The 22,217-nt window shown below is 46.6% G+C and overlaps 1 protein-coding gene across 10 annotated transcripts in view; it reads right to left on the bottom strand.

Moving 5' to 3' along the window:
• TNS1 (tensin 1) overlaps positions 1-22,217 on the bottom strand; it is a 423,340-nt gene that overhangs the window by 360,691 nt on the left and 40,432 nt on the right. The window contains exon 1 of one of the 10 annotated variants that reach the window (XM_040439501.1): positions 2,483-2,716. The exons of 8 other annotated variants lie outside the window; for them this stretch is intronic. In XM_040439501.1, the coding sequence (XP_040295435.1) occupies positions 2,483-2,533 (51 nt within the window). In that variant the 5' untranslated portion in view covers positions 2,534-2,716. Of the gene's footprint in view, positions 1-2,482; positions 2,717-22,217 lie in introns of those variants that run through there. One more of the 10 variants, XM_040439503.1, reaches the window with a different exon arrangement.

Here is a 22,217-nt window from a genome sequence, read left to right as displayed (position 1 = left end):
GTATATTTTAACTTGAAGCGTCCCCATCACCATGGGAACGCCTCTATGTTAGAATATACTGTCGGTTATGAGTTAGATCGTGAAACTCAAATCCGACAGTATATTCTAACACAGAGGCGTTCCCATGGTGATGGGGACGCTTCAGGTTAGAATATACTAAAAGAACTGTGTACATGACTGCCCCCTGTTTTTAACTCATTGGTGGCCAGTGCGGCCGGCCCCCCCTCCCCCCCTGTAGTTAACTCTTTGTTGTCCAGTGCGGCCGGGCCCCCTCCCTCCCCTGTAGTTAACTCATTGGTGGCCAGTGGGCCCCCCTCCCTCCCCTGTAGTTAACTCTTTGTTGTCCAGTGCGGCCGGCCCCCACCTCCCTTCCCTGTAGTTAACTCGTTGGTGGCCAGTGGGCCCCCCCTCCCTCCCCTGTAGTTAACTCGTTGGTGGCCAGTGGGCCCTCCCCCCTCCTAATTAAAATCTCCCCCCTATCATTGGTGGCAGCGGAGAGTACCGATCGGAGTCCCAGTTTAATCGCTGGGGCTCCGATCGGTAACCATGGCAACCAGGACGCTACTGCAGTCCCGGTTGCCATGGTTACTTAGCAATTTGTAGAAGCATTATACTTACCTGCGAGCTGCGATGTCTGTGTCCGGCCGGGAGCTCCTCCTACTGGTAAGTGACAGATCATTAAGCAATGCGCCGCACAGACCTGTCACTTACCAGTAGGAGGAGCTCCCGGCCGGTCACAGACATCGCAGCCTCGCAGGTAAGTATAATGCTTCTACAAATTGCTAAGTAACCATGGCAACCGGGACTGCAGTAGCGTCCTGGTTGCCATGGTTACCGATCGGAGCCCCAGCGATTAAACTGGGACTCCGATCGGTACTCTCCGCTGCCACCAATGATAGGGGGGGGGGGGGATTTTAATTAGGAGGGGGAGGGAGGGGGGAGGGCCCACTGGCCACCAACGAGGTAACTACAGGGGAGGGAGGGGGGCCGGCCGCACTGGACAACAAAGAGTTAACTACAGGGGAGGGAGGGGGGCCCACTGGACACCAATGAGTTAACTACAGGGGAGGGAGGGGGGGGGCCGGCCGCACTGGCCACCAATGTGTTAACTACAGGGGGGGGGCTGCCCCCTGCTGCCTGGCAGCAACTGCCAGGCAGCAGGGGGCAGTCATGTACACAGTTCTCAGTATATTCTAACTAGAAGCGTCCCCATCACCATGGGAACGCCTCTGTGTTAGAATATACTGTCGGATTTGAGTTTTCACGAAGTGAAAACTCATCTCTGAAAAAGCTTTTATGCAGACGGATCTTCGGATCCGTCTGTATGAAAGTAACCTACGGCCACGGATCACGGACGCGGATGCCAATCTTGTGTGCATCCGTGTTCTTTCACGGACCCATTGACTTGAATGGGTCCGTGAACCGTTGTCCGTCAAAAAAATAGGACAGGTCATATTTTTTTGACGGGCAGGAAACACGGATCACGGATGTGGCTGCAAAACGGTGCATTTTCCGATTTTTCCACGGACCCATTGAAAGTCAATGGGTCCGCAAAAAAAAATGGAAAACGACACAACGGCCACGGATGCACACAACGGTCGTGTGCATGAGGCCTAAGGCTCCATTCACACGTCCGCAATTTGCAGAACAGAATTGCTGACCCATTCATTTCTATGGGGCCGCACGATGTGCGGCTCAGCTCCAGAAATGGGGACCCGCACTTCCAGGTCCGCAATTCCGTACCCGGAAAAAATAGAACATGTCCTATTCTTGTCCGCAATTGCGGACAAGAATAGGCATATATTCTATTAGTGCCGGCGATGTGCGGTCCGCAAAATGCGGAACGCACATTGCCGGTGTCCGTGTTTTGCGAAACACAGTGCGGACATGTGAATGGAGTCTAAATGATAGTCAATGGTGTGGCACGACCGTCGTGTCGCAGTGCGACACCGTTGACTGTCATTACAAAAAATGCGCACAATATTGGTGTGACACAAATGTCGCGTGACACGTGTCACAGTGTTGTTGTTCCCTTTTTGTCGCACTACACGTCACCACGTAGTCCTAACCTATTTGGCGGATTAACCCCTGAGGGCCTCCAACCCAGTGCATTACCGCATAAGTGCCTGATGCAACCAGCTGGTATGTGCATGCCGCAGATATTCGTGTTTCTAGAAGATAACCTGTATGTGCAACAATTGAGGGTCAAAAACAAAAACAGTCATAATAAGATCTGTTAACGGTAACCGGCCAACCTGCTGATGGTTTCCAGACAAATGTTGAACTGAACTGAACAATAAGTATAAACAGCAATAATGGTAGTGGCGGTATACAGAGAATTCGCAGACCGTAGGGCTAATGTTAACTGCGGGTGGAGCCGCGCTTTAGTTTACGTGACTAATGTTATCCAGCTGAGCTGAATAACACATGGACGGTGCTGCCCCTCCCCCATACTCAGGTGTACTGCCGCCCACCTGAGCTGCTCCTGGCATCTCCCCCGGACCCTGTCACCAGTCCTCACCTTGTCAGTCATCACGTCCTCCCATGTTCTGCCCCGTCAGCGCTGGCTCCTGCGCAGTGACATTTACTTGTGACATTTCCAGGCCGCACAGCTGCAATAACACGCAGGGCTGGTGCACAATGAAGGCGCTCAGCGCTCCGGATTACCACCTTATCCCTGGCAGGGGAGCAGGGATCCACAGTAACACCCGGTCAAGGTCCCCCCAGCCCTGCGCAATCTGACAGCGGAACAACGTGGACACTGGAATGTGGAGTTGATTATTAACGGAGATCAGGCCCTCCGTGCGCTTCACCTCGACTCGTTATAGAAACGCCACCATTTAAAGGGGGCACCGCTAATTTCTTGCAGTTTAGGCCTCATGCACACGACAACGGGGCCGCAAAAAATGCAGACAGCACTCCGTGTGCTGGCCGCATCCGTTGCTCCGTTCCGTAGTCCGCAAAAATGATATAGTTTTGCGGAGAATAGGCATTTCTACAAATGCAGAAGGCACACAGGCGGCTTCCATGTTTTGCGGTTCCACAATTGGCGGACCGTAAAAAAAACGGAACGGTCGTGTGCATGAGGCCCTATACAAGCGCTTTCAGGGTTTTTTAGGTGCCATTTTTTAGTCATACAAGGCTCTTCAGATTTTTTTTTTCTTATTCAGAAGTCAACGGGAAAAGAAAATGCCGCGCCCAAAGCGCGCCGTTATTTATTACCAGCTTAGATTTAATGCCAGAGACACAAAAATATGTTTAAAAAAATGCCAGTAGCAAAAAAATAAAAAAAATAAAAATAAAAAAAAAGTGTCCAACATTTTATATTTCCCATAGACATTCCGCTAACATCTGGAGCCGGCGTTTTTTCTGCAAAAGATGCACAAAAGAAAAAATAAACACACCCAAAAAAAATTCAACAATGTAAAAAAAAAACACTATAAAACTATGTGTAAATCCAACCTCAATGAGCTTTCTAGTAATGATGTTACACAGTTAGGCCTCTTGCACACGAAGGTTTTCTTTTTCCGTTTACGTTCCGTTTTTTGCGTTTTGTATACAGACCATATACGGAACCATTCATTTCAATGGATCTGCAAAAAATACGGAAGGTACTCCGTATGCCTTCCGTTTCCGTATTTCTGTTTTTCCGTTCCGTTCAAAGATAGGACATGTCCTATTAGGCTGGGTTCACACGGGCGTCACGTTTTGGCTAAGGATGCGTCCCGGGTGAATTGCGGCAAACACGCGCGAGTAGGTACGCAATTTCAGTCAGTTTTGACTGCGATTGAGTTCCGTTGTTCAGTTTTTATCGCGAGGGTGCAATGCGTTTTGCACGCGCGTGATAAAAAACTGAATGTGGTACCCAGACCCGAACTTCTTCACAGAAGTTCAGGCTTGGGATCGGTGTTCTGTAGATTGTATTATTTCCCCTTATAACATGGTTATAAGGGAAAATAATAGCATTCTGAATACAGAATGCTTAGTAGAAGGTCAATTGAGGGTTAAAAAATTAATAAAAATGTACTCACCTCCTCCAATTGATCGCGTAGCTGCCGGTCTCCTGTTCTTTCTTCAGGACCTGTCAACGGACCTGTGGTGATGTCACTGAGCTCATCACATGGTCCATCACCGTGGTGATGGGTCATGTGATATATCATGTGATGAGCACAGTGATGTCACCACAGGTCCTGAAGAAAGAACAGGAGACTGGCAGCTACGCGATCAATTGGAGGAGGTTTAGTTAATTTATTTTATTTTTTTCTTTAACCCTCAATTGACCTTCTACTAAGCATTCTGTATTCAGAATGCTATTATTTTCCCTTATAACCATGTTATAAGGGAAAATAATACAGTGAATAGACTTTCATCTTAGAAACCATGTGTGAAAATCGCACCGCATCCGCACTTGCTTGCGATTTTCATGCAGCCACATTCACTTCTATGGGGCCTGCGTTGCGTTAAAAACACACAATATAGAGCATGCTGCGATTTTCACGCAACGCACAAGTGATGCGTGAAAATCACCGCTCATGTGCACAGCCCCATAGAAATGAATGGGTCCGGATTCAGTGCAGGTGCAATGTGTTCACCTCCCGCATTGCACCCGCGCGGAAATCTCGCCCGTGTGAACCCAGCTTTAGGCCTCTTTCACACGACCGTATGGCTTTTTCAGTGTTTTGCGGTCTGTTATTTAAGAATCCGTTGTTCCGTATTTTGTTTCCGTTGTGTTTCCGTTTCTGTTTAATTTTTCCGTTACGTTTTTCCGTATGGCATGTACAGTATACAGTAATTACATATAAAAAAATTGGGCTGGGCATAACATTTTCAATAGATGGTTACACAAAAAGGGAAGGGATACGGAAGACATACGGATGTATTTCCGTATGTGTTCTGTTTTTTTTGCGGACCCATTGACTTGAATGGAGCCACGGAACGTTATTTGCGAGCAATAAGGCCTCATGCACACGACCGTTGTGTGTTTTGTGGGCCGCAAATTGCGGATACGCAAAACACGGATGGTGTCCGTGATCGTTCCGCAATTTGCTGAAGCACAGACAGCCATTGGTATAACTGCCTATTTTTCTCCGCAAAACAGACAAGAATAGGACAGGTTATATTTTTTTTTTGCGGACCACGGAATGGAGCAACAGATGCGGACGGCACACTGAGTGCTGTCTGCATCTTTTGCGGCCCCATTGAAGTGAATGGGTCCGTACCCGAGCCGCAAAAACTGCGGCCCGATCACGGACCAAAACAACGGTCGTGTGCATGAGGCCCAATAGGACATGTTTTATCTTTCAACGGAACGGAAATACAGAAACGGAATGCATACGGAGTACATTCCATTTTATTTTTTGCGGAACCATTGAAATTAATGGTTCCGTATACGGTCTGTATACGGAACGTAAAAAAATTAACGTAAACAGAAGAAAAAAAAACTGTTGTGTGTAAGAGGCCTTATTATGCGCATAACGAATGAGCATAGGACTGTTCCGTTCTGCAAAAAAACTGAATGCACACGGACGTCATCCGTATTTTTTGCGGACCGCAAAATACTGAAAAAGCCATACGGTCGTGTGCAAGAGGGGTTATCAAAGGGTTAATGAAAAAAATTAAAATCAGATAGTACATGACAGTCTCTTGCAAAGCTATAACCGGCCCTGTACCTCGGATCCCGAGATCTCCCCATTCATTGCTCCAATTGTTCTGCTAGATTTATTTCAAGCTGGCAGCTCAAGGGGAGTGTCCTTTCTCAGGGGGCATGTCCTTTCTCAGGGGGAATGTCCTTTCTCAGGGGGAATGTCCTTTCTCAGGGGGAATGTACTTTATCAGGGTTCGTGTCCTTTTGCTGCTGCAGGTGGCAGTTGAAGAACAAAACTTCCGTCTTAGTGAGAAGGACAGAGAAATTAGAAAAAGAGCAAACAGCAGGTGGCGCTCTACAGATAGATACCATTGAATAACTCAGTAGCTATAATATATTTTTAATTACATGTAATTACAAAAGTATTCAGATTCAGGTGCTGGTTTGAAAAATGTAGAATATGATTGGTGGACAACCCTTCCATCTCGATAGGATATGCCATCAATGTCAGATAGGTGCAGGTCAAACTTATGGGACCCGCTCCTACCACCAAAAAGGGGCCCCTGAAGTGAAGAAGAGCACATCGCACATGTAAGCACCGCCACCTTCTATTCACCGCTAAGGAATGTTCAGAAAATAGCAGAGTGTTGGTGAATGGAGAGGTGTCCGTGCCTGCGCAGTGTGCTCTCCGTTCGCTGCTATGGGACTTCCGAAATAGGGAAGCGTACTTGCTCAGCTTTTTTCGGAACTCCCATAGAAGTGAATCGAGGGCGACAGTGCTGGCGATGTGCTCACCTTCACTTTGGGGGGCCCTGTTCTGGAGACAGGAGTGCGTCTGACATGGATGGACTATCCTAGCAATCTGCCCTCAATGCCTGAGAGGGGAAAACCCCTTTAAAGCTACCGTTACACTTAGAGGGGGGGCCCCGCGGTGCAGCCGAGCCACGCCCAATCGCAGCAACCAACGGCTGTTCCAGTTTAGCACAAGGGGCCGCACCCTCACAATAGGGCTGGGCCTAAGGCCTCTTTCACACGGGCGAGTATTCCGCGCGGATGCGATGCGTGAGGTGAACGCATTGCACCTGCACTGAATCCCGACCCATTCATTTCTATGGGGCTGTTCACATGAGCGGTGATTTTCACGCATCACTTGTGCGTTGCGTGAAAATCGCAGCATGCTCTATGGAGACCCGATCATTATTATTTTCCCTTATAACATGGTTATAAGGGAAAATAATAGCATTCTGAATACAGAATACATAGTACAATAGGGCTGGAGGGGTTAAAAAAAATATATATATAATTTAACTCACCTTAGTCCACTTGATTGCAGAGCCGGCATCTCCTTCTGTCTCCTTTGCTGAACAGGACCTGTGGTGAGCATTCATTACAGGTAAAGGACCTTTGATGATGTCACTCTGGTCATCACATGATCCATCACATGATCTTTTACCATGGTGATGGATCATGTGATGGATCATGTGATGACCGGAGTGACGTCACCACAGGTCCTTTACCTGTAATTAATGCTCACCACAGGTCCTGTTCAGCAAAGAAGACAGAAGGAGATGCCGGGCTGCGCGATCAAGTGGACTAAGGCGAGTTAAATTATATATATATTTTTTTTAACCCCTCCAGCGCTAGTTTACTATGCATTCTGTATTCAGAATGCTATTATTTTCCCTTATAACCATGTTATAAGGGAAAATACTACAATCTACAGAACACCGATCCCAAGCCCGAACTTCTGTGAAGAAGTTCGGGTTTGGGTACCAAACATGCGCGATTTTTCTCACGCGAGTGCAAAACGCATTACAATGTTTTGCACTCGCGCGGAAAAATCGCGGGTGTTCCTGCAATGCACCCGCACATTTTCCCGCAACGCCCGTGTGAACCCAGCCTAAGGCTACATGCACATGACCGTATGTGTTTTGCGATCCGCAAAAAAAAAAAACGAATGCCATCCGTTTTTTTTTCTTGCGTATCCATTGTAACAATGCCTAAAATGGACAAGAATAGGACATATTATATTTTTTTTGCAGGGCTACGGAATGGACATACTGATGCAGACAGCAGCATTTTTTGCGGACCCATTAAAATGAATGGGTCTGCATCCTATCTGCAAAAAAAAAAAACGGAACGGACATGGAAACAAACAACGTTCGTGTGCATGTAGCCCAACTCTGAGGTTCTGTTCCCATAAGCTTTGCGGCTGCCATTTATAATGAAAGCCACAATAGTCTGCTCAGCCGACGGACCCCGCTGACTTAGGGCTCATGCACACGAACGTTTTTTGCGTTCCATATACGGACTGTATTTTGATTCCGTATACGGAACCATTCTTTTCAATGGGTCCGCAAAAGATGCGGACAGCACTCTGTGTGCTGTCCGCATCGTTGCTCGGTTCCGTGATTCCACAGAAATGTCCTATTCTTGTCCGTTTTGCAGACAAGAATAGGCATCTCTATAATGTGCCTCCTGTTCCGTTCCGCAAATTGCAGAAGGCACACGGGCAGCATCCGTTTTTTGCAGATCCGCAATTTGTGGACCGCAAAAAATGGCACGGTCGTGAGCATGAGGCCTTACAGTGGGGTCTGTCTTTTTGCTGGAATCTGCGAGGAAGACTCCTTACGCATATGTGAACAGAGCCGTGTCGGCCCCTACAGGAGCGAGTCCAGCGGGCAGCTGTGTGACGTCATCCGTGTAACCGGAGACGAGGCGCGCGGTAATAAATATCCTGATAAATGTCTGGGTGTAGCCGGGCCTCGCAGACGTGCACGCTGTGGAATGCTCCTCTAAACCCCCGGACCCAACCTGCGGGCGTCCTGCTTCATCCTGAGCCTTCGCTGTACGGGGAGTATTTCCACCCACGGAGGCGCACTCTGGCCGCTGTACGCGCTGTCATCTCGCGGAGGATTAGCGGCATTCCTGGCTGATTGCAGCACGCAGATTATCTCCTTGTAACAATGTTTTTGTTCCCTGCGCTGAGGAGTTACAGATTCCACAATTTACACTCACGCTGCTAAAACGGGACTTAAGGCGATGCCGCTAAGCTCCTCCGAGAAACTAGGGGAGACACAAGACAGTCGATGCCGCTTATCTCACAGACCCCACACAAGACGGTCAATGCCGGGTGACGACGCTTATCACATAGACCTCACACAAGACGGTCAATGCCGGGTGATGCCGCTTATCACACAGACCCCACACAAGACGGTCAATGCCGGGTGACGACGCTTATCACACAGACCCCACACAAGACGGTCAATGCCGGGTGACGACGCTTATCACACAGACCCCACACAAGACGGTCAATGCCGGGTGACGACGCTTATCACACAGACCCCACACAAGACGGTTAATGTCGGGTGACGACACTTATCACACAGACCCCACACAAGATGGTCAATGTCGGGTGACGACGCTTATCACACAGACCCCACACAAGACGGTCAATGCCGGGTGACGACGCTTATCACACAGACCCCACACAAGACGGTTAATGTCGGGTGACGACGCTTATCACACAGACCCCACACAAGACGGTCAATGCCGGGTGACGACGCTTATCACATAGACCCCACACAAGACGGTCAATGCTGGGTGACGACGCTTATCACATAGACCTCACACAAGACGGTCAATGCTGGGTGACGACGCTCATCACACAGACCCCACACAAGACGGTCAATGCTGGGTGACGACGCTTATCTCACAGACCCCACACAAGACGGTCAATGCCGGGTGACGTCACTTATCACATAGACCTCACACAAGACTGTCAATGCTGGGTGACGACGCTTATCACACAGACCCCACACAAGATGGTCAATGTCAGGTGACACCGCTTATCACACAGACCCCACACAAGACGGTCAATGACTGATACGACGCTTATCACACAGACCCCATACTAGACGGTCAATGCCGGGTGACGACGCTTATCGCACAGACCCCGCACAAGATGGTCAATGCTGGGTGATGACGCTTATGTCACAGACCCCACACAAGACGGTCAAAATATCTATAAGGCCTCATGCACACGGCCGTTGTGCATACGTTCCGTGCAATCGCGGTCCCCAATGCACGGGCAACATCCGTTCAGTGGGCTGGACCCATTCAACTTGAATGGGTCCATGGTCAGTCCGCACCACAAAAAAATATGACATGTCATATTTTTATGCGGTGCGGAACAACGGAAAGAAACACCACGGAAGCACTCCGTAGTGCTTCCAGTGGTCCGTTCCGTGACTCCATTCCGCATCTCCGGAATTGCAGACCCATTCAAGTGAATGGGTCTGCATCCGTGATGCGGAGTGCACACGGCCGGCAACCGTAGATTGCCGACCCGCCGTTTGCGGGCCGCAGTACGGCCACGGCTGCCCAACGGCCGTGTGCATGAGGCCTAATCCAATGATTTATCTGCTAATATTTATATATTTAAATAAATATTAAAGTGCAAGAAAAATGATTGTCCCAGGAGCTCCACAATAACCGATCCCCGCTGCTGCATTTCTGACGGAGTCAGTAATTATGCTTTGGGCGCAGTTAGAGGCGTTGCCTAGTATGAAAAAAAATTGGCGCAATGCGCGCTGCACATGTTGTCCCTCTTTGTGATTTTCAAAAGTTGGGAGGTATGGATATGTGCCCCCTTCACAGCAGTTATGTCCACATCTGTTCCCCCTCACAGTAGTTATGCCCAGATATGTGCCCCCTCACAGTAGTTATGTTCAGATGTGTGCCCCCTCACTGTAGTTATGCCCAGATATGTGCCCCCCTCACAGTAGTTATGCCCACATCTGTTCCCCCTCACAGTAGTTATGCTCAGATATGTGCCCCCTCACTGTAGTTATGCCCATATATATGCCCCCTCACAGTAGTTATGCCCAGATATATGCCCCCTCACAGTAGTTATGCCCAGATATGTGCCCCCTAACAGTAGTTATGCCCAGATATGTGCCCCCTCACAGTAGTTATGCCCAGATATGTGCCCCCCCCACAGTAGTTATGCCCAGATAAGTCCCCCCTCACAGTAGTTATGCCCATATAATGTCCCCTCACAGTAGTTATGCCCAGATATGTGCCCCCTAACAGTAGTTATGCCCAGATATGTGGCCCCTCACATTAGTTATGCCCAGATATGTGCCCCCTCACAGTAGTTATGCCCACATCTGTTCCCCCTCACAGTAGTTATGCTTAGATATGTGCCCCCTCACAGTAGTTATGCCCAGATATATGCCCCCTTCACAGGAAATAAAAAAATTAGAAAAAAAACTGTAAGTACTCACCTAGTTCCTCCGATGATCTGCGCTCCCCAGCAGCAACATGCAGGATACACATGGCGCTGCTGTGCCATGTAGGAGGAGGAGGCCACAAGCTGATTCCCGGCCTGCACTGCTCCTCCTGCACAGCCCAGCAGTGTGGAGCGAGGCAGCTGAGCCGAATGGTGGGGAGTGGAGAGCTCCCAGCTTCACCATTACAATTGTAGGATTTTACTAATTTATGACGTAAGGTCATGATTTTATGAAAAACACGGAGGCGAGTATTGCTTAACTCTTTCTTTACTTGAAAACAGCAGCAAAGAAGATAATCTGAAAAAATCATTATTACAGAGGTAACGTAAGCCCCTCCCCCTTAGTCCTCCATAAAGGGACCTCCTCCACGTCTCCACTTCCTCTTTCTTTGGTAACGGATCTGCAAACCGAACTGGAAACCGCCGAGAATCCAAACAACCGGCGTGACTTCAAACGATGCTTAACAACTGAGCGATCCCCAAACGAAATCCTGGTAGGACGTGACAACACTGGGGAACAGCAACCACAGACTGCTGGACTTTGTAATCAACCTGGAAAGAAACATAAAAATAAATAGCAAGGAGCCAAGAGGAGCTCCAAATAGTCGTACTGATACCTCACAGGTAATGCAAAGTAACATCAATTTTATGCATATAACAAAATAGTACAAAATATTTAATATTTAATAAAGGGAGGGAGAAAAGAGAGGGTGGGGCAATACTCGCCTCCGTGTTTTTCATAAAATCATGACCTTACGTCATAAATTAGTAAAATCCTACAATTTTATATCAAAACACGGAGGCTTCATATTGCTAGTTTAAAGCCGACTCACAATGGAAGAAAACACATGCGGGCCCGGTCTGAAGTAGAAATCCCTGAAGGTAGAAACTCGAGACCAGTTTGCTAGCCTCATGACATCCTCCAATTTTGCCCCCGATAGGGTAAGGGACGTGGCCGCGGCACCTCGAACCGAATGCGCCGTGAAAATGGAGGGGTCAATGCCAGATAGGGATAAAATCCATTTCACCCAACGTGATAAAGTGACACTAGTGACAGGAAGGTGGGGTCGACGGAAAGAGATGAACAGCTGCGAATGAGAAGTAGTCCGCAGATGCGAAGTCCGCGCTTCGTATTCCCTAAGACACGCAACCGGACACAGGATAGAGGATTCCTGAAAAGCCGGATAATCCACAGACTTAATACTGGTCTTAGTGCGACGTGAGATATTAAAAGTCACACCTTCCGGGGTAAACGAACGAGCATCGTAGTCCAACGCCCGAACGTCCGAAACCCTCTTACAGGAGACCAGACAAAATAAAGTAACTAACTTGGCCGAAAGCTGACGCAAAGAGAGTTCCGAATTGACCGGCCAAGACGACAGAAAAGATAAAACTATGGATACGTCCCAAGAACTCGAAAAACGAGGACGGGGAGGACGTGTAAGGCGAGAGCCCCTAAGTAAACGACAAACCAGGGGATGACGCCCAGCTGGGTAGCCTTCGAACCCTCTATGGCCAGACGAAATAGCCGACCTAAAAACATTAATGGTACGATAAGCCTTACCATCCTTGTACAAAGAAGAAAGGAACAAGATAATATTATTCACCGAGGTCGTAACGGGATCCAGATTCCTGAGCAGGCACCAACCAGACCAAGACTGCCATGCTGACTTGTAAGCTCGTCTGGTGCCGGGGGCCCACGCGCTCTCCAATAGGAACCTAGCTGTTTCCGAAACATCCGTGGGCGAATCGGAGTTCCCGAAATCCTGCAAGCCAGCAGGCGAAGGGAGCCCGAAACTACAAGAGGGTGTGATTGATTCAACGGCCCCCGCAATAGGGTCGCTGAATGGGGCAACAACAGAGGATAGTCCACCAACAACTCCAGGAGCTGAGGGAACCACGATTGAGTGTTCCAGAACGGGATCACTAAGACCAACTCCGCCTCTTGGTAACGCACCATGGCCAGGACCCGTGGAATCAGGGAGAAAGGAGGAAAGGCATACATCAGGTTCCCTGACCACCGTTGTAAGAAGGCATCTACTGCCTCCGCAGATGGGTCCGGCCTCCAACTGAAGTACCTGGGGAGCTGGGCGTTCCAACAGGATGCGAAGAGGTCGATGGAACACGGACCCCAGAGGGATAACACAGAAGCGAAGATTTCCTCGTCCAATCTCCAATCGCTGGAGTCGGACATGAAACGAGAGCTCCAATCGGCCCGAGTATTGTGGAGTCCCGGTAAGTACTCCGCCACCACCGAGACGTTGTTGGAGAGGCAAAAGTCCCAAAACTCCTTGGCCAGATGAGTTAACATCTTGGAACGGGTGCCACCCATGGAGTTGATATACCGGACCGCCGAGACGTTGTCCATCCGTAGGCGTACACACGCTCTGGCCCGTCCGTTGACAAAACTGCGGATCGCAAAAGATCCCGCAAGGAGCTCCAGGGCATTGATGTGCAGGGATGTCTCCGAGGACGCCCAAGGGCCTCCGGTGGACATCCCCTCGCAATGGGCCCCCCAGCCCAGGAGACTGGCGTCTGACTCTACAACCAGGTCCGGGCGAGGGCCAAAAATGGCCCTCCCGTTCCACGCGGACAAATTGGCAATCCACCAAACTAGCTCGTCCCGAGTGTCTGAGTCTAGAATGACGAGGTCCGCATAGGTTGCTCCCGCCTGCAGATGAGCAATCTTCAGGCGTTGCAAGGCCCGATAATGCAATGGGGCTGGGAAAATCGCCTGGATAGAGGACGATAGGAGACCTATCACTCTGGCCAACTGGCGAAGAGATACCTGAGGCAGAGCCAACGTGCGACGCAATTCCTTGCGTATGGAACTGACCTTCACAGTGGGGAGACTGAGAGACAGAGCCTCTGAATCCACCAGGAAACCTAGGAACTCCAAAGCCCTGGACGGGATCAAACAGGACTTCTCCCGGTTGATAATGAAACCTAGACTGGTGAGAAGGGACATTGCCAGATGAAGATGATTCAGGATGGTGGAGTAATCCTTGGCCATGATCAGGATATCGTCTAGATATACTATAAGCCTCACCCCTCGGCTGCGGAGCCAGGCCATGACCGGGCGAAGTAATTTCGTGAAGCACCATGGGGCGGATGACAGGCCAAAGGGGAGGCACGTGAACCGCCACAGGGCGATCCGCCAACGGAACTGCAACAGATCCCTTGAGGATGGAGCAATTGGTACAGTAAGGTATGCATCCTTTAGGTCTAGTTTTACTAGCCAATCCTGAGGAAGTAGCATATCCCGAAGGAGATGGATGCCCTCCATCTTGAAATGCCGGTATCTCACAAAGGAATTTAGGGCCTTCAGGTTTATAACTGGCCGGAATTGACCTCCTTTTTTCTCCACGAGGAAGATATTGCTGATCACTCCCTGAGGGGACCGGGAGGCTGGTTCTATGGCTCCTTTCAGGAGCAACTGATTTAATTCCTCGTCTATGAGGAGTTGGGTCGACAAGGACGCCTGAATGTGTGGAAGGGACCTTAATAGATACGGGTTTGACACAAGCTCTATGTGGAACCCTAATATTGTGGATAAAATCCACGGGTCTGAAGTGACAGTGGCCCACACATGGGAAAAGAAACGGAGTCTGCCCCCTATACATAGGTCCGAAGAAGGGGGGGGAAACTGTTGACTTACCGAAAGGGCGTCGAATGTTCGGATTTCCCCGATAGGATCTGCCTCGTCCAAACGAACCCCGCGCTGGAAAGAAGGATGGAGGTTGTCTGGGGTCCTGACCAAAGGACCGGAAGGATGATGAAGAGGGACCTCGTCCCGCGCCACGGGACTGGAAGGAGGAACGGCCGGCCAGACGGCCCCTTGAACTGCCGGCCCTGGAGGAAACCCGGTTACTGAAAACCTTGCGCATAGAGGTTTGCGCCTTATCAAGGGCAGTGAATGTGCCCACAAACTTTCCCAGCTCCTTTATAAAGGGATCACCAAAAAGGAGTCCCTGGGCGTCTTTGCCCGATTCAGTAAGGGCCATATTGGCTAACTTAGGTTCCATCTTGATTAAGATGGCCTTCCTGCGTTCTATGGCAATAGAGGTATTGGCGTTGCCTGCCAGGCATATGGCCCGTTGGACCCAACCTCTAAGTTCCTCCGGGTCTACTAGCCTGCCCTCAGACTTAGCAGATTCCGCCAAGTCAAAAATTTTTGCGAGTGGCCCCATAATGTCCAACAACTTGTCCTGGCATGCCCGAAGGGCTGAGTCCAGGCCTCTACGGGGACTAAACCCCGACTTAGACAGAAATTGAACGACCTTAGGGTCGACTGTGGGCGTTTCACATACCCTGTTTGGTATAGTTGGACGTGGGCATTCAGCCCTCAGTTTGTTCCTAGCCTCCTTGCTAAGGGGCTTGCGGGCCATGGTCTCAATATAGCTAGTGACATGAGGAGCCGGCAGCCACTCGGATGACCTGGGATGATGTAGTGAGTCCGGGTCAAATAATGGGGAACCAGATGGATCCGTAAGGGGTGTCTGTGCGTCGGCCGAAGCAGGCGACTTAGACGTAGAGGGTCGGGAAACCGGATCAGGCTGCCCCTCATCCAGGGCAAACTCATCTCCCTCAGAGTTAACTGGGGAAAGTAACTCAACCTCCTCCTCAGACTCCTGAGAGTCAGATTCTGGTTGCGGTTGGGCTCTAGCCGCCTTCCAGTTCCGTGCACATTCTGCCTTGCGCGGATAGGCTCGTTTGCGCGACCGAAGCGCGCTGTCAGATGATGGAACTAAGCCATCGGTCAATGAGTTTCTGGAGGTATTAGGCAAAGACACAGTAGTATCATGTGTCATGGTAACTGTCTGAGCACAGAGGACCTGAGACAGAGAGCTAGTGAGGGCTGAGGAAACAGAGTCCATAGCAGACAAAATAGCGTCTGAAATAGACTGTTGTAAGGCCCTAGCCTGGGCATCTGCCAAGGAAGGAGTAGCTGACCCAGCATGGGGGGGCACAGCCTGGGGAGCCACATTATTGGGAGCTAGCAAGGGGCTGTTAGCGACCAGAGAGGGGACTGGAACCAGGGACATGATGGCAGGAATAGGTAAATCAATAGTACCTAAAATAAAGACCCTATTAGGTAAACTTAACAAAGCGACAGGCAGGAGCGGTAAGCCGAGGTGACCGTTGACGCTGCACAGAAAAATCCTTCCGAAATCTCGCGCGATCTCGGAGCTGGGAAAAAACCAAAAGAGGCCGGTGAGTGCGCGCGCGCCCGAAATCCCGCAATCGCGAGATCTCGGGCGCAACCCAAAATGGCCGCCGAACTCCCGCGATACAACAGACGTGGGAGAAGAAGGATAAGAAGAAGAAAATGGCGCCGAAGCGGGACCGCAGAAGGAAACCGGAGACCCCCCAGAGACCGGTAAGAAAAAACTAAGGCCGCAATGCGGCCGGAGACCACCGGAAAATGGGATTAGCCTCCGGAACGAAAAGAAAATGGCAAGACAATGCCGAGAACGAAAAAGAAAACGGGGGGACAAAAGACCCCCGATACAAATAAATCACAAAGGGGGGAAACGCGACCCTTAAAATGAATCCCTAAGGAACAAACAACTGCTAAGACAATGTCTAAGGCAAAAATAAATGGACAAAATCAATAAATATACACAAATCTTGCCCCCATAGCCCAGAGGACTATGGTGGGGTACTTATCTGAATAGCAGCAGCAAAGAAAGAGGAAGTGGAGACGTGGAGGAGGTCCCTTTATGGAGGACTAAGGGGGAGGGGCTTACGTTACCTCTGTAATAATGATTTTTTCAGATTATCTTCTTTGCTGCTGTTTTCAAGTAAAGAAAGAGTTAAGCAATATGAAGCCTCCGTGTTTTGATATAAAATCAGTTGTCTCACGCCATTATCTGGGACTGTCTCGTTGCATCAGGAGGTAGGAGAGTCTGAATACTTCTCACAGATGAAAGTTTGTAACAATTGTGTCCAGTCTAGACCATTCTCTGTGAGTTGAAGGTTCCCGCAGAGGAGCTTCCACTTCCTACGCACTGTGCCCGGTTTACTCCTGGACTCGCTCGGACATTTTCACTTAAAATATTTTTCTTTTCAAGACTGAGTTTTATTTCAGTCTTTTTTGTTTGTTTGTTTTTTTACAAAGACATGAAACTATAGAAACCGAAAGCGTCAAACAAAACACAGACGGCATAGCCTAGAAAACTGCTCCTTATATGGGTGTCCCGTGTATGAAAACACAGGAGGGGCCCTGTCTGCCAGAGCCCTGAGGGGACACAGGGTGACCACTGCTGGTGCATTACAGATCCAGTATCACACCAGTGCCTCTATAGAGGTAGGGCCCTGTGCAATGGCAGGTTACCTACTGCCACCCAGCTTTCCTAGATACAGATATAACTGGCTGCTCAAGACTCTAGGAAATCTGAGTCACCACCTGGACTGACTGTAATGACAAATATAATTTGTAGAAGCAGGTACAACTGAGAGGCAGCCCTTCAGGACCTTAAGAAAGCTGGATAAAAACCCTCTGAAATAATTGCAAGGCAGATTTAAGGATTCTCACCCAGCTTTTCTAGAAACAGATATAACTAAGAATCAGCTGCTTAGGACTCTGGGAAAGCTAAATCCCTAAGCTAGTTTTAATGGTAGACACAATGGCCATCAACCATCTTTCTAAGAAACAGCTCTTTAGGGTTCTAGGGTTAAACATCAGGAATGGTAATATTCTTCATGGGTTTGTCCAGACACAAACATAACTAAGAGACAGCTGGTCAGGAGTCTGGGAAAGTTGGGTGACAAACCCAATGAGAAATGATACGAGACGCTAGAAAGTAAAAACAAGCATACCCCGCCATTTACAAATCTTCTTGCAGCTTTCTTCCTTATTGTCCAAATGTTCCCGTAAACAAATCCAACTACAAAATATCAAAAGCTCAGAACCTAAAATCAGTACCAAGACTCCTAATCCCAGAGAACACCCGACAAATAAAGATTCCATCAAGAGAAGCAGCGAGACGTCTACAGAGACAGAAAGACAAGGATGAGACGACTGGGAACCATAAAGAATACAGGCCCAACAATGGAAAGACAAAGAACCCGGAGAAAAGAGAAGAAAACAACCCTGGACCATAACATTGTGATCCAGACAATAAACTACAAGGTTGTAACATTATAGACTGCGCGGCCGTATTATGTACTCAGGACACTAGTCACCAGTTCACTGCCTGCACACCAGTTACTCAATAACAACACTGGGCACAAAATATAACAAAGAGAAAAGAAACGCAAAGAGGTCCAAAATACTAACATCAGGCGCCTAAGGTTAAAGAAGGTCCTTACATACAACCCACAGGGCTAGTATTATAGTAGTTATATTCTTGTACATAGGAGCAGTATTATAGTAGTTATATTCTTGTACATAGGAGCAGTAAAATAGTAGTTATATTCTTGTACATAGGAGCAGTATTATAGTAGATATATTCTTGTACATAGGAGCAGTATTATAGTAGTTATATTCTTGTACATAGGAGCAGTATTATAGTAGTTATATTCTTGTACATAGGAGCAGTATTATAGTAGTTATATTCTTGTACATAGGAGGCAGTATTATAGTAGATATATTCTTGTACATAGGAGCAGTATTATAGTAGTTATATTCTTGTACATAGGAGCAGTATTATAGTAGTTATATTCTTGTACATAGGAGGCAGTATTATAGTAGTTATATTCTTGTACATAGGAGCAGTATTATAGTAGTTATATTCTTGTACATAGGAGGCAGTATTATAGTAGTTATATTCTTGTACATAGGAGGTAGTATTATAGTAGTTATATTCTTATACATAGGAGGCAGTATTATAGTAGTTATATTCTTGTACATAGGAGGCAGTATTATAGTAGTTATATTCTTGTACATAGGAGCAGTATTATAGTAGTTATATTCTTATACATAGGAGGCAGTATTATAGTAGTTATATTCTTGTACATAGGAGGCAGTATTATAGTAGTTATATTCTTGTACATAGGAGGCAGTATTATAGTAGTTACAGTCAGGTCCATACATATTGGGACATGGACACAATCCTAACATTTTTGGCTATACACCACCACAATGGATTTGAAATGAAACGAACAAGATTTGCTTTACCTGCAGACTGTCAGCTGTAATCTGAGGGGATTTACATCCAAATCAGGTGAACGGTGCAGGAATTACAACAGTTTGCATATGTGCCTCCCACTTGTTAAGGGACCAAAAGTAATGGGACAGAATAATAATCATAAATGAAACTTTCACTTTTTAATACTTGGTTGCAAATCCTTTGCAGTCAATTACAGCCTGAAGTCTGGAACGCATAGACATCCCCAGACGCTGGGTTTCATCCCTGGTGATGCTCTGCCAGGCCTCTACTGCAACTGTCTTCAGTTCCTGCTTGTTCTTGGGGCATTTTCCCTTCAGTTTTGTCTTCAGCAAGTGAAATGCAGCTCAATCGGATTCAGGTCCGGTGATTGACTTGGCCATTGCAGAACATTCCACTTCTGTCCCTTAAAAAACTCTTTAATTGCTTTTGCAGTATGCTTTGGGTCATTGTCCATCTGCACTATGAAGCGCCGTCCAATGAGTTCTGAAGCATTTGGCTGAATATGAGCAGATAATATTGCCCGAAACACTTCAGAATTCATCCTGCTGCTTTTGTCAGCAGTCACATCATCAATAAATACAAGAGAAGCAGTTCCATTGGCGGCCATACAAGCCCACGCCATGACACTACCACCACCATGCTTCACTGATGAGGTGGTATGCTTAGGATCATGAGCAGTTCCTTTCCTTCTCCATACTCTTCTCTTCCCATCACTCTGGTACAAGTTGATCTTGGTCTCATCTGTCCATAGGATGTTGTTCCAGAACCGTGAAGGCTTTTTTAGATGTCGTTTGGCAAACTCTAATCTGGCCTTCCTGTTTTGAGGCTCACCAATGGTTTCCATCTTGTGGTGAACCCTCTGTAATCACTCTGGTGAAGTCTTCTCCTGATTGTTGACTTTGACACACATACACCTACCTCCTGGAGAGTGTTCTTGGTCTGGCCAACTGTTGTGAAGGGTGTTTTCTTCACCAGGGAAAGAATTCTCATCCACCACAGTTGTTTTCCATGGTCTTCCGGGTCTTTTGGTGTTGCTGAGCTCACCGGTGCGTTCCTTCTTTTTAAGAATGTTCCAAACAGTTGTTTTGGCCAGGCCTAATGTTGTTGCTATCTCTCTGACGGGTTTGTTGTGTTTTTTCAGCCTAATGATGGCTTGCTTCACTGATAGTGACAGCTCTTTGGATCTCATCTTGAGAGTTGACAGCAACAGATTCCAAATGCAAATAGCAGACTGGAAATGACCTCTGGACCTTTTATCTGCTCATTGTAATTGACATAATGAGGGAATAACACACACCTGGCCATGGAACAGCTGAGAAGACAATTGTCCCATTACTTTTGGTCCCTTAACAAGTGGGAGGCACATATGCAAACTGTTGTAATTCCTGCACCGTTCACCTGATTTGGATGTAAATACCCTCAAATGAAAAATGACAGTCTGCAGGTAAAGCACATCTTGTTTGTTTCATTGTGGTGGTGTATAGAGCCAAAAATGTTAGAATTGTGTCCATGTCCCAATATTTATGGACCTGACTGTATATTCTTGTACAGAGGAGGCAGTATTATAGTAGTTATATTCTTACACATAGGAGCAGTATTATAGTAGTTATATTCTTGTACAGAGGAGGCAGTATTATAGTAGTTATATTTTTGTACATAGGAGGCAGTATTATAGTAGTTATATTCTTGTACATAGGAGCAGTATTATAGTAGTTATATTCTTGTACATAGGAGCAGTATTATAGCAGTTATATTCTTGTACATAGGAGGCAGTATTATAGCAGTTATATTCTTGTACATAGGAGCAGTATTATAGTAGTTATATTCTTGTAAATAGGAGCAGTATTATAGTAGTTATATTCTTGTACATAGGAGCAGTATTATAGTAGTTATATTCTTGTACATAGGAGCAGTATTATAGTAGTTATATTCTTGTACATAGGAGCAGTATTATAGTAGTTATATTCTTGTACATAGGAGCAGTATTATAGTAGTTATATTCTTGTACATAGGAGCAGTATTATAGTAGTTATATTCTTGTACATAGGAGCAGTATTATAGTAGTTATATTCTTGTACATAGGAGCAGTATTATAGTAGTTATATTCTTGTACATAGGAGCTGTATTATAGTAGTTATATTCTTGTACATAGGAGCAGTATTATAGTAGTTATAGTCTTGTACATAGGAGCAGTATTATAGTAGTTATATTCTTGTACATAGGAGCAGTATTATAGTAGTTATATTCCTGTACATAGGAGGCAGTATTATAGTAGTTATATTCTTGTACATAGGAGCAGTATTATAGCAGTTATATTATTGTACATATGAGGCAGTATTATAGCAGTTATAGTCTTGTACATAGGAGCAGTATTATAGTAGTTATATTCTTGTACATAGGAGCAGTATTATAGTAGTTATAGTCTTGTACATAGGAGCAGTATTATAGTAGTTATATTCTTGTACATAGGAGCAGTATTATAGTAGTTATATTCTTGTACATAGGAGCAGTATTATAGTAGTTATATTCCTGTACATAGGAGGCAGTATTATAGAAGTTATATTCTTGTACATAGGAGCAGTATTATAGTAGTTATATTATTGTACATATGGAGCAGTATTATAGTAGTTATATTATTGTACATATGAGGCAGTATTATAGCAGTTATATTCTTGTACATAGGAGCAGTATTATAGTAATTATATTCTTGTACATAGGAGCAGTATTATAGTAGTTATATTCTTGTACATAGGAGCAGTATTATAGTAGTTATATTCCTGTACATAGGAGGCAGTATTATAGTAGTTATATTCTTGTACATAGGAGCAGTATTATAGTAGTTATATTATAGTTATATTATTGTACATATGAGGCAGTATTATAGCAGTTATATTCTTGTACATAGGAGGCAGTATTATAGTAGTTATATTCTTGTACATAGGAGCAGTGTTATAGTAGTTATATTCTTGTACATAGGAGCAGTATTATATTAGTTATATTCTTGTATATAGGAGCAGTATTATAGTAGTTATATTCTTGTACATAGGAGCAGTATTATAGTAGTTATATTCTTGTACATAGGAGGCAGTATTATAGTAGTTATATTCTTGTACATAGGAGGCAGTATTATAGTAGTTATATTCTTGTACATAGGAGGCAGTATTATAGTAGTTATATTCTTGTACATAGGAGCAGTATTATAGTAGTTATATTCTTGTACATAGGA

Source organism: Bufo bufo, chromosome 7 (genome assembly GCF_905171765.1).
Source record: "Bufo bufo chromosome 7, aBufBuf1.1, whole genome shotgun sequence".
Lineage (NCBI taxonomy): Eukaryota > Metazoa > Chordata > Amphibia > Anura > Bufonidae > Bufo > Bufo bufo.
The sequence above is the reverse complement of the archived record's forward strand: the minus strand, read 5'-3'. Positions and strand labels throughout refer to the sequence as shown.